The 12470-nt window shown below is 43.6% G+C and overlaps 1 protein-coding gene across 1 annotated transcript in view; it reads left to right on the top strand.

The window, feature by feature from the left end:
• SVEP1 (sushi, von Willebrand factor type A, EGF and pentraxin domain containing 1) overlaps positions 1-12470 on the top strand; it is a 128720-nt gene that overhangs the window by 96223 nt on the left and 20027 nt on the right. The window contains exons 37-43 of the mRNA XM_062018175.1: positions 1329-2001; positions 3403-6182; positions 7146-7371; positions 8385-8540; positions 10409-10472; positions 11138-11311; positions 12142-12315. Coding sequence (XP_061874159.1) covers positions 1329-2001; positions 3403-6182; positions 7146-7371; positions 8385-8540; positions 10409-10472; positions 11138-11311; positions 12142-12315 — 4247 coding nt within the window. The remainder of the gene's footprint in view (positions 1-1328; positions 2002-3402; positions 6183-7145; positions 7372-8384; positions 8541-10408; positions 10473-11137; positions 11312-12141; positions 12316-12470) is intronic.

The raw sequence follows: 12470 nt of genomic DNA, 5'->3' as shown, positions 1-12470 counted from the left end.
TGAATGGTAATGCTGGACTCTGATCCTGCAAAAACCATTGCACATGCTTGTCTTTGCAGCCTGTGAGCAGTCCCATTGAAATTCTTGAAACTGAAACCATTCTGTCCAAAACACAGAGCAGGTATGCAGAGATTTTGCCAGGTCAGGCCCCAAGTGATTGGAGGATTTTCTGCTTCTTCTTGGTATAAAAAGGTGGATGTATAAGCCAGCATTTTTCCTATAAACCGGCTTTGCAATATTATTTGAAACATGATTGAATCAAAGGATCCTTATTCTTTTTTTTCTTGACTGGATTATGATTTTCAAAGCTGCTTCTCTTTCCTGTGCAGGAATTTTATATGGGATAAGATAGCAGCATTTAACATGGGTCACAGCTAACTGTGACAATGGATAGAATAGATCATATTAAGCATTGTTATGTAATAAGTATATTTTTCTGGAGTCCAGACTTTGAAAACAAATCCTGTAAACAAGACAAGGCACTTTTACAGATGTTACCATCAAAATCTGAGTGCTCAGTTTCCACTGGAGCTGCAAACTGTCACTGGGGACTTTGCAGTAGTTGTAGTTTCATTAGTGTCTATGAGAGCACTCTACAGAGAAGATAGTCACCGGTGCTCTCACTACACTATTGCAGTTGATGTGAGGTGATGAGCAGCATGGAGTAATGTCTGTCACTGCATCCCAGAGACAGATTAGAGAAATACAACTATACCAACAGTAATCATGTAGTAGAATTTTATTGTAAAATATGATGGTTTTTTTTCCTACTCAGCATTGATTTTGTTTTTGTATTTTACAACAATTTTTACAATGTTTTTTTAGAAAGAAGTTGTTACAAACGTGCCATGTGCATTATTGGCAAGAGCATCTTGGGGTAATTTACTGAGGAGTTTCTTATTGCTTGCAAGTGTGAAAACAGATTGATAGGGCTGATGCAGGAATTTGAAAGGCCTTTATGGACTTTTCATCTCTTTCTTCTCCATTTAGTTCTGCTAAGGGGGGAGAATTTCTCAGTGGGGTTGATTCTTTGAGGATTGTATAAACTGTCACAGCACAACACTAGGTTTGTTTTAGCAGAAGTTCAGGAGTGGTAGTCAGATGGACAGACGAGAGAAGCAGTATACACAAGATGTGCTAGGATATCGCTCATTGTGACACCTCACCCATGTAGCCTTTTAAGATTATCCTTTTGATCATAGCTTTTGTAAAGGAACCTGTTCTTCCAGGGTGCAAACTAGCAAACGCTGTAGGGGCTTCAGGAAGCTGTAGGTAGCATTTGACAACACTCGTCTTTTTGACTTCCAGTGTGGTTTCTTTATCCACAGCTATACGTTAGTTGGCCCTGCAACCATAGAGTGCTTAGCCAGCGGCAAGTGGAGCATGAGCAACCAGCAGTGCTTGGCAGTACCCTGTGATGAACCACCACATGTGGAAAATGCATCACCAGAGAGTGGCCACCACCTCTTTGGTGATATAGCTTACTACTTCTGCTCAGATGGCTATAGCCTGGCTGATAACTCGCAGCTGCTTTGCAATGCAGAAGGGAAGTGGGTGCCTCCAAAGGGCAGGGAAATGCCCCGCTGCATTGCTGATTTCTGTGAAAAGCCATCCACTGTCTCATACAGCATCCTGGAGTCCATCAGTAAAGCCAGGTTTGCAGCTGGCTCTGTTGTGAGCTTCAAGTGCATGGAAGGCTTTGTTCTGAACACTTCAGCCAAGATCGAGTGCCTGCGAGGAGGCCAGTGGAATCCTTCTCCTTTGAGCATCCAGTGCATCCCTGTCCGCTGCGGAGAGCCCCCTCACATCAGCAATGGCTATGCCAGTGGGGCCAACTACAGCTTTGGAGCAGTGGTGGCTTACAGCTGCAACAAAGGGTTCTACATCAAGGGAGAGAAGAAGCGGACGTGTGAGGCCACAGGCAACTGGAGCGGGAGTTTGCCCACATGCCACCCAGTGTCTTGTGGAGAACCACCACAACTTGAGAATGGCTTTATTAAGGTAGAGATGGAGTTTTCTCATTTGCTTGGTAACATAGCAAACTGAGTGTGCCTTCACAGTTGCTACTGTTGGGGTTTTCTTTCTTCTGTGATGCTCTCCTATTACTCAGAAAACACACAAGGAAGCATGTGACTGGATGGAATAAGGAAAGTAAAAAATGGGGAAATTTACCATCAGAATCATGTCTTAAAACAAGAACACTCCCATGGGATTTCCTATCTTAAAGTGGGATTTCAGTTAGGAGACTCCAGATGTGATATGGTGATCAATTAGTTGCCTTGATACCTTTCATTTGTTTGGTTCATGGGTGGTTTTCCAGTGCCATTTGTATTTGAAGTACTGCTTACAGTCCACAAACCTTACTTTTTTCACTACTGTGAAAAAACAATCTGATTTGTAATAGATAAATCTCCTTGGGATAATTTCTATCCTTTCAATGCAAGCACAGTTCTTTACTGAAGTCACAACTTTACTTTCCTTATCCAATTACATTTCAACAATGCCTGAAGTTAAAAATCTGCTTGTGGAAGCCCAAACCTGTAACAACTATTTAAAATGCATTGTGCTTTGATGCACAAGCATAATATTGTGGTAAGGTAGATTAGAAACACTACAGGAAAGAGCTAACTTAGATTTTTTAAAACATTTTTGTTCTGAACACACCCCCTCCTTCCTTAAATCTAGGTACCAGGGAATCTGCATTCGCTAAAAATTAAGGGGTAGGTTTGCAGCCCAGTTCCTACATGGGCTTCCAGCAGTAATAGCAACAATTTCTGTTCAGATTCCCACACAGATACATCCTCTAATTAATGCATGTTAGTGTGTCGTCTTCTTTAGGTAGGATCACTCCTCCAGATGTTCCTTCCAGTTAAGAGACATTTTTTAATACCTCAGTCAGAACTCAGCCTGCAACTTTCAGAGGCTCCTCAACTGGCTTGGTCAAGACCCTTCAGCTGCCTATGTGACACTTGCAAACACATCTGAGGGCTCCAGCCTTGAATATACCCGCCAGCTAAAGAATCATAACAACAGTAGGCCATTTCATGGCAACTTCTCCCGAGCCACTTCTTTTTTGTCTTCCTAGCTATCCATCGTTTCACCTCATGGGTCAGGAAAAGGTGAAGCAGAGGAAATATTTTCCTAGCTTTTACCTTTTAAGCCCCCAATTTTCTGTTTTTCTTTTGCCAGTGCTCTCAGATTTCCCGAGAGCAGAAGGCATCATTTGAGGCAAGGCATTCTGTGTCAAGTTACTTGTGTTCATTCCTTGGCAGACAACCCTTGCTGCTGTCTGGAGTTCAGACAGAAGCTAGACCAGGGAAACACAAGATATGAAATGAGCCTCCTGTTCACCCATTCATGTACTTTTGTTTTAAATGTGTCCCTGTCTTACCTGTTTTGCAGGAAACAAGTGGACGCTTCTTTGGGAATCAGGCAAGTTATCAGTGTGAGCCTGGCTACCAGATTGTTGGGAGCTCAGCGTTTATCTGCCAAGCTAATCGACAGTGGTACAGTGAATCACCTCCTTCCTGTGTTCCCCTGAATTGTGGTAAACCGCCACCCATCCAGCATGGCTACTCAAAGGGAGAAACTTTCGATATGGGCTCCAAAGTTGAGTTTTTCTGTGATGAAGGCTATGAGCTGATTGGAGATGTTTCTTGGACATGTCAGAAGTCTGGGAAATGGAGCAAAAAGCAAAGCCCCAAGTGTATGCCAACAAAATGCCCAGAACCACCCTTGGCAGAAAACCAGCTGGTCTTGAGGGAAATGACATACCAAGTAGGTGTTGTACAGTTCTCCTGCAAGGAGGGTTATGTTTTGCATGGCTCCTCTGTACTGAAATGCTTGCCCTCCCAACAGTGGAATGACTCCTTTCCCTTCTGCAAGGTCGTACAGTGTCCTGCACCTCCGTACATCCCCTTTGGTGACCCCTTGACTTCATCCCTTCATTTTGGTAGCACTGTGAAATATGTCTGCGTGGATGGGTTTTTACTGAAGGGTGGGTCTACCATCAGATGCCAGGCTGATGGCTCATGGAGCTTGCCTTTGCCAGAATGTATTCCTGTGGAGTGTCCCCAACCAGAAGAAATTCAGAATGGCATTGTTGACGTACAGGGCCTCACCTTCCTTAGCACAGCCCTCTATACGTGTAAACCAGGCTTCGACCTGGTGGGGAACACAACTATCCTCTGTGGGGAAGATGGCCAGTGGCTTGGAGGAAGGCCAGCTTGCAAACCTATTCAGTGCCCAAGGCCTAAGAAGATTCTCAATGGCAAATACTCTTTCACAAACTTCCATTATGGGCAGACTGTTAGGTATTCCTGTGACAGAGGTTTCCAACTCCAAGGAGAGGAAATGCTGAGATGCCTGGAGACAGGGGAGTGGAGTACAGGGGTTCCTTCCTGCAAAGCCATAAATTGCCCTCCCCCTCAGCCCATCGAGAATGGCTTTGTGGAGGGTGCAGATTATAGCTATGGGGCCATGGTGATTTACAGCTGTGTGCCAGGCTTCCAGCTGTCTGGTCTTGCCATGCAGACCTGCGAAGATTCAGGCTGGTCAAGCTCCACACCATCCTGCCTCCCAACAGACTGTGGCCTGCCTCCTCACATTGACTTTGGGGAGTATGTGCAGGTGAGACATGGGGAAAGACGTTCTGACCAGGACAGTGCTACAGAGAGTCCCTCCCTTTCACATATGTTACTGGCCAGCAATCTGAGAAATTCTAAAAGTTCCTTGAAGGAGGACAGTGCATTGCAGCTCACCACTTTCTTATTTGGAACTGTCATTTTATATACGTGTTACTCGGGCTACGAGCTGCTGGGAAACCCTGTTCTAGCTTGCCAAGAAGATGGGGCTTGGAATGGCTCTGCTCCTGCCTGTGTTTCAATAGAGTGCACCTTGCTGACACCGCCAGAGAATGGTGTTTTACATTTCACTGAGAACACACTCGGTAGCACGGTGCAGTACACCTGTAAGCCAGGGTTCATGCTTGTTGGCTCTGACACACGGCTATGTTTGCCAAGTCGGCAGTGGAGTAACACTGCACCGTACTGCAAAGCAATAATGTGCAGCTCACCTACCCAACTTATGAATGGGAGTGTGAGAGGGGAAAACTACACATATGGGAGTGTTGTCTACTATGAGTGTGATCCTGGATACCAATTAAATGGCCCCACGGAGAGGAGATGCCAAGAGAACCAGAAATGGGATGGCAGTGAACCAATTTGCATTCCTGTTTCCTGCAGCCCACCACCACTTTTGGAGAATGGTCAGGTGATTGGAGAGGAGTACACGTTCCAAAGACTTACAGAGTACAGCTGTAATGAAGGTTTCTTGTTAGATGGGGACAGGACTAGAGTCTGCCTTGCAAATGGAAGCTGGAGTGGAACAGCCCCAGTTTGCAAAGCTGTGACCTGCCCTGCTCCGCTGCCCCTTCCCAATGGGAGTAGTAGTGGCTCAGATTTTGGCTTTAAGAAAGAAGTGCACTATCACTGCAAGGAAGGATATAGCCTGCAGGGAGTGTCTACACTTACCTGTCAGAGTGATGGTACCTGGGATTCAGAAGCACCGCACTGTGAGCCTGTCATCTGTGGACCTCCTGAAGACATTTCCCATGGATTCCTGAATGTCTCAGGCTTTAGCTATGGGGAACTGGCACAGTATGTGTGCTTCCCTGGTTATGAGCTGCATGGCAGTCCTTTACGGCAGTGTTTGTCCAATGGCTCCTGGAGTGGAAGCCTTCCATTTTGCCTACCCTGTCTGTGTCCCACACCACAGATTCAGAATGGGGTCATTCTTGGTACAGATTTCAGCTGTGGAAAAGCTGCCCAGTTTCAATGTCTGGAGGGCTTCAAACTGCTAGGGCCTTCCGAAATCACCTGTGAGGCAGCTGGCAAGTGGAGTTCTGGATTTCCTCGCTGCAGGCAGATTTCCTGTGGCTCTCCGCCCATCATCCCCAACACATTTATCAATGGGAGCAGCTCCACAGATGAGAACACCATCGTCTATACCTGCTTGACAGGTTTTGTCATGCAGGGGAGTCCAGAAGTGACCTGTGTGGAGACTGGTGTCTGGAAGAAGCCCTACCCAAGCTGTGAGTTGTTAAGCTGTGGCCCACCACCTTCTGTCCCAAATGCAGAGGTTCTTGGGAACACTTACACCTATGGAAGCAAGGTCCAGTACAGGTAAGAATGCTGCTGACATTCTGTTTCTGCAAAATCTCTGAAGGTATGAAGATGGAAGGGTTACATACCCTCAGTTAGTGCAAGTTTTTAAAAGAACCAGAAGAAAAGTTGTGTCCTTTCTCATTCTCACATTGACAAAGCCCCATGTTGCCGTTTACATATTATTTGAACCACTGTGTAAACTTCAGCAAGTTATTTCAGCCTGTTGGGCTGCATTCTTCCACTGCCTTTATTTTCCCATTCCCCTTTCCGTTTCTCTTCTCCTCTGAAACAGTGGTCTGGACATTCTGATTTTCTTAGCAGGTGACAGCAACAGTCGTCAGGGTTTGCCATTTTTCTTCCCATTTTGAGACCCCGTTTATAACTTCCTCCTGCTTCAGGTGCCTGTTGTGTTGCAGAAGAGCTAATTCCCTCTTGTACCATTTTCTGCCCTGCAACACTGTCAGCTAGTGTTGCTGATGCAAAGTTACTCCTTTGCTAAATACGAGAGAAAGGAGTTTTTGTTGATTTCCTGAAGTGTGCACACTACTAAACTGTTTCTCCAAGATGAGGAATGCCTTAGCAGAAGGGGAGATGGGATTTTGGCAGTAAAAGCAAATTTATTCTTGAAAGAAAGTGGATCTTTAACATTGCTTGGCACTTACAAACTGTTCATCTAATGAAGGGGAAGGGAAGAGCAGTGCAGGAGCTGCACTAAAGTGTTCAGTACCCTCTGAACACTAAAAGGACCAACTCACTTTACATTTTAGTGCTGCAGCAGCATGAAGCAGCTGGAGATAAAGTCCGAAGCTTCCCGTTCTTGCAACAGAATGCTTCTTAGAGAATTATATTGAAATAACAGAGAAATCCCAAGGTGTGCTTATGAACAACTAATGCTAAAAAACACCCATGTGAAATTGTAGTTTATGGGTTATCTCACCCCTAGCTGTGTCTGTGTGGTTAGGTCTTCATGCTGTGTTGCAGGTGCCTGGAAGGCTACACAATGGCAACAGAGGTGGATGTATGCATTTGTCAGGAAGATGGACAGTGGTCTCCTCAAAGTATTTCCTGTTGCCCAAAAAAGTGTCCCCTCCCAGGAAACATCACCCATGTAATCGTACTTGGGGACAACTTCACTGTGAATGCAAATATCACTTTTTCATGCATAGAAGGCTATACTCTGGTGGGAACAAACACAACTACATGCAAGGTATGGTGTTACTTGCACCATTTAATTTTGCTGACTTTGTTTAATTCATGAGTGCTCCTTATGCACTTGTTAGCTTTTGACCCTTAATTGCACACAAGAAAAAAATGTTTTAGTTTTCCGCGTACAGACTTTCAGAACTGGAAATGACTGATTTATTCCATTGAAAATTAATGCTGTCCTTTAAAAAAGCATTCCTTTTGTCACTTTATCCTTTTATCTGAAGAGAGTAAATTATGTCCAAGATTTGCAATGTATTTTGAGGATTACATTCAGAGCTCTTTTTCGCCAGAATAATATAATCCACTGTGCAACTGTAGAAACTTTGTACATTAAATAATTTCGCTAATAACCTCTCATCTTGTTAGCTGTGGACAACCTTGACTTAAGCTTATAAATGAACTCTTTAAAGTGAGTAAATATGCTCATATGAGAAAAGCTGAGCGTGTGTGTGCAGATTGAGGGCTTCATAAGGGAGGGGGTTTGGGTTTTTTTTAATATTGTTAAAAAATATTACTGTTTCAAAGATCGGTAGAGTCAGGAATAGGTGTATTTGACAAGTGTCCCTTCAGGTACCAGGCTTCCCTTAGAGAGTCTGTGAGGGCAACTGGAGCTCTTGGTCATGACATTCAGCCAAGAGAGAAGTACCAAACATGGAATCAGCCATCTGTAGTTTTCATTCTTCTGATGCTTTCCCTGAGCTATTTGGTGGCCTTGTACAAGTAAACTTGCTTTTCTAGGCTTCCATTTCCCCATTTACTTTTGGTTCCTTCTGTCTTTTAAGTGCTAAGCCAAACGTTCCTGCCAAAGCTGAGGTCCAGTCTGTGTTGACATCTCAAAAGTGTTTCTTAAATTACTGAGTTTTATTAAGGATTGCAAAGATAGTATTATATTAATCACATCTGTATACCCATACCCGTTGGATGGTTCAACAATGATTTTCTTAACTTCTTTATTTAGATATGACTTAAGTATACAAAGTAACGCCTTTACATTGTAATTCCTTTCTTTTCCAGGAGAGTGGCATTTGGGTGCCATCATTTTCTGACGACATCTGCATTCCTGTGTCCTGTGGGATCCCGGAGTCTCCACAGCATGGATATGTGGCGGGCACTAAATATAATTACAAAGACGTGGTTCTTTATAAGTGTGATTCTGGCTATGAATTACAAGTAAGCAAGCTCAAATCTCAAGCACTCTAAACCTTTACTTGTTGTTTTCAGTTCTTCTGTGATGACTGTGAGAATGTATTATGTATGGTCCATATTGATGTATTTCCCCAGCTGCCACAGAGGTCAGATATCTGATGCTGTTATTGTTTTTATTGTCTGTAAAATGCTTCTGATTTGTCTACGAAAGGTCATGAATGATTTAAGGATATAACTGAAGAAAATATAAGAATTCTATTCAGAAAACATGTTCAGCAGATTCCTTTCAGTGTGGGGTTTTTTTAACAGAAGGTAATAGAATCATAGAGTGATAGGGTTTGGAGGGGCCTTTAGAGATCATCTAGTCCAACTCCCCAGCAGAAGCAGGTACACTTAGATCAAGTCACATAGGAACATGTCCAGGCTGGTCTCAAAAACCTCCAAGGAAGGACACTCCACACCCTCCCTGGGCAGCCTGTACCACTGCTCCCTCACCTGAACAGTAAAAGAGTTTTTTCTTATATTAAAATGGAACTTGTTGTGTTTCGGCTTCATCCCGTTACCCCTTGTCCTGTTGCTAGATACAATAGAAAAAAGGGATGTCCCAACCTCCTGACACCAAGCATTTAGATATTTGTAAATATTAATGAGTTTCCCCCTTGGTCTCCTCTTCTCCAGACTAAACAGCCCCAGTTCCCACAGCCAACCTTCTGCAAATACAGCATTATATATATATTGTGATCATGAATCATGGAAGAGTTAATTTCTCGTGTATAGAACTGTTTCTCTGCCCACATCTTTCCTCAATTTTATAATGTCCCAAGCATTACATTCGCTGTATTGTGCTTTTCAAACTCAAAGTTCCTGATAAATTCACCTGCCATCAGTTCTATGACATTGCTAGATGGTATGAAAGTGATATCTCTTGTTTTAGTAAGGCAAAGAGATTCCAGTTTGTTCAATGGCAGCTTTATTCCCTGACAGAGGAATTTCTTTCCTGTCCAATGTTTTTATTATCAGCATTGGGCTCTTATCCTCACCTGAGCTCTGGAGTAGCACTGCAGTCTCATTATCAGGACTCAGGCTATCCAGTTCAGAGCTGCCTGAGGTGTGTTTTCAAAAGCTTCAGTGAATTCAGAAATCAGAGCATGTTGTTGAGGTGGGTTGGTGTTTAGACAGCTAAGTAGAATTGCTGTTTCAGGTAGTTTTTGGAGGTAATAAACCAGTGCTTTTATACAATGTAAAGTCCTTCCAAACTTTGGATTCCAACTTCACCTTCTAGTGTCAATCTGTCTTCCTGCTGTTGAAGAGAAGTCCTTTTTTTTTCCCTTTGCGAAGCAAAGTCCATTGGGTGTGATGGCCTACAACACTCACATCAACCAGCTGCCTTTGTCAATAGATCCTGGGCTATTAGACTGGCTATAAAGCCTGTGTGTAAGAAAGATAACATTATTTATAAGCAAATTTAAAGAACAAATGTTTGAGATGTAGTCAAAATCAGTATGTTGCATTTATAAAACACAAGCTTGTACTGTTATTAAAAAAAAGCTAGTTAGAATTTCTGTAAGTGATTCCTGGAAAGAGAAAATTTGGTATCATTACACATTCCTGGAAACAAGAATGTTAAAACTGACAGGAAAGTTGATACTCCAGGGAGAAGGATAAAATAATTGAATAAGTGGCCCCAAAAACTTTTGGTTTATAAACAATATCCATCACTTTGCAAGAAGTTCTACCCTAAACTCTGCTAGTAGACTTGGGCTGTATCATTGAACTGTTACATGGGTTGCCTGAGGATGGAAAATGTCCTGGCCTTGCTGGATGCTGGAGTTGCTTGGTCAAAAGAGAAGAATAAGTAAACTTGTTCTTTGAGCATTTTCTTTGTGTCACAGGGTGATGCAGAACGGACTTGCCTAGAAGACAAGCTTTGGAGTGGCACAGTGCCGGTGTGCAGAAGTACGTTCCACCTAAGTTTATCACTTAATGTTGGTCAAAGGTGATTTTTCACAAGAGAAAACACTAATGCTCATTTTCCTTTATAACATTTTTCATTTGCCTAAAGATTTGTGGTAAGTACCACTGATAACAGCCTGGAAGAGCTGCAGGATTGCTAATGTGTGCAGCTAATAGTGTGAAGGAAATCACAACACCTTTCTGCCTTGTATCCCTAAAAAAGCTGTGCAGACAGCTTCCACCTTTAAACAGTTCCAGTGCTTGAGGTTATGATTTCTGGGGTTACTGAGCACCTCTGAACATGTTAGGTTCCAGGTTCTTAAAATACTCAAATGTAGCTCTACGGATACTTTCTCTCACTCACTGTGAGTTGTTCAAGGAGTCCCACTGACTGCATAAATACTTACCCAGACTTCAGCTGTTGGCTGTAAGTGGCAACAGTGAGATTTCCCGAGGCTGCCAGCCAGTACAGCCACAATAGATTTTTATCTTTTAGAAGGAATGAGAAGCACCAAGCATGATATTTTTCTGCTGCTTGGGGGCAAATATCTGGGAATGCTCAGATAAACTCTGATAAAATATTCTTTTCTAGTTTCTCGGAGTAAAACCTGTGGAGGAGCTGTGAATAGGCATTTATGTGTGTTTGGAACATACTCCTTATGTTACAGAGGTATCCTGTGGACCCCCGGACGTGATAGAAAATGGATCTGTTCAGGGAGAGGAGTTCCTGTTTGGCAGTGAGGTTTTTTACAGCTGTGACCCTGGCTTTGAGCTACAGGGACCAAGCCGAAGGATTTGTCATGTTGACAGAAAGTGGAGCCCCTTTGCCCCTTCATGCACACGTAAGTAGCAAGCAGAGCAACATGGTGGAAGTCTTCCATGAAGCTGGGAAACAAACCGAGTGCTTTTGCTGACTTCCTCCCAGTTTCCCCCTCCAGCTGAAGGGCTTTAACAGGAAGATCCAGGTACAGGAAAAGCTGTCAGAGAAGTTCCTCTTTGGTCTAAAGTGAACTCATTTTGGCACATGAAAGTATAGAGTCATGCTCAGGTCAGCAGGGGAGGAGTGTGGCCCCCTGTATTTGATTTGTCTTGCGTTGTGGTGTGCAGGGCCTTGGACATTAAGTGGTAAGATGGTTCATCTCTGCCATGCCAAGACTAATAGTATGTCTGGAGATCAAGACTCTTCTCCCTAGAATCAAATCTTGTCTCTGAGCAGCTGAAGGTGATTAATTGTGGGAGTGTGGAAGGACGGATTTATGACTTATTTCATACAGGTTATAAATACAATGCTGTCAAGGGTGGGTGTCTGGAGGATGGAGCCAGGCTTTTCTCAATGATGTCCGGTGATAGGACAAGGGGCAATAGGTATAAACTGGAACACAGAGGTTCCAAATAAATACAAGGAAGAATTTCTTCAGTGTGAGGGTGATGGAGCACTGAAATGGACCGCACAGAGGGATTGTGGATCTTCTTCTCTGGGGACATTCAAAACCCACCTGGACAAGTTCCTGTGTGAGCTACTCTAGGTGGTCCTGCTCTGGCAGGGAGTTGGACTAGATGATCTTTGGAGGTCCCTTCCAGCCCTTGAGATTCTGTGTTTCTGTAATGTGTAACAGATAGACAGAATGGCTTTTGTTGTCTGCGTAAAACTCAAAGCTTTCTCCTCTCCTAGGAATTACCTGTGGGCTGCATCCTTCAGTAGAAAAAGCAGAGGCCATTTCTATCGGAAGCACATACAGAAGTAATGTAACCTTTGTATGCAACTCAGGATACCACCTTGTTGGGCCTCAGAATATCACATGTCTTGCCAATGGGAGCTGGAGTAAACCCTTGCCATTGTGTGAAGGTAGCTGTTCAATTTCATGGCCTGGCATGTTCCAGTCTGGGATAAGCAGTAGTTCCTCCCTTAACACCTGCATCCAGGGATTGAGCTGCTTTCAGGAAAAAGGTGCTTGAAAGATGTGTCACAAGGAGCATTGCCTGTTACCAAGACACAAAGAG

This window comes from Colius striatus, chromosome Z (genome assembly GCF_028858725.1).
Source record: "Colius striatus isolate bColStr4 chromosome Z, bColStr4.1.hap1, whole genome shotgun sequence".
Lineage (NCBI taxonomy): Eukaryota > Metazoa > Chordata > Aves > Coliiformes > Coliidae > Colius > Colius striatus.
Note: the sequence above shows the minus strand (reverse complement) of the source record. Positions and strands in the feature narration are given on the sequence as shown.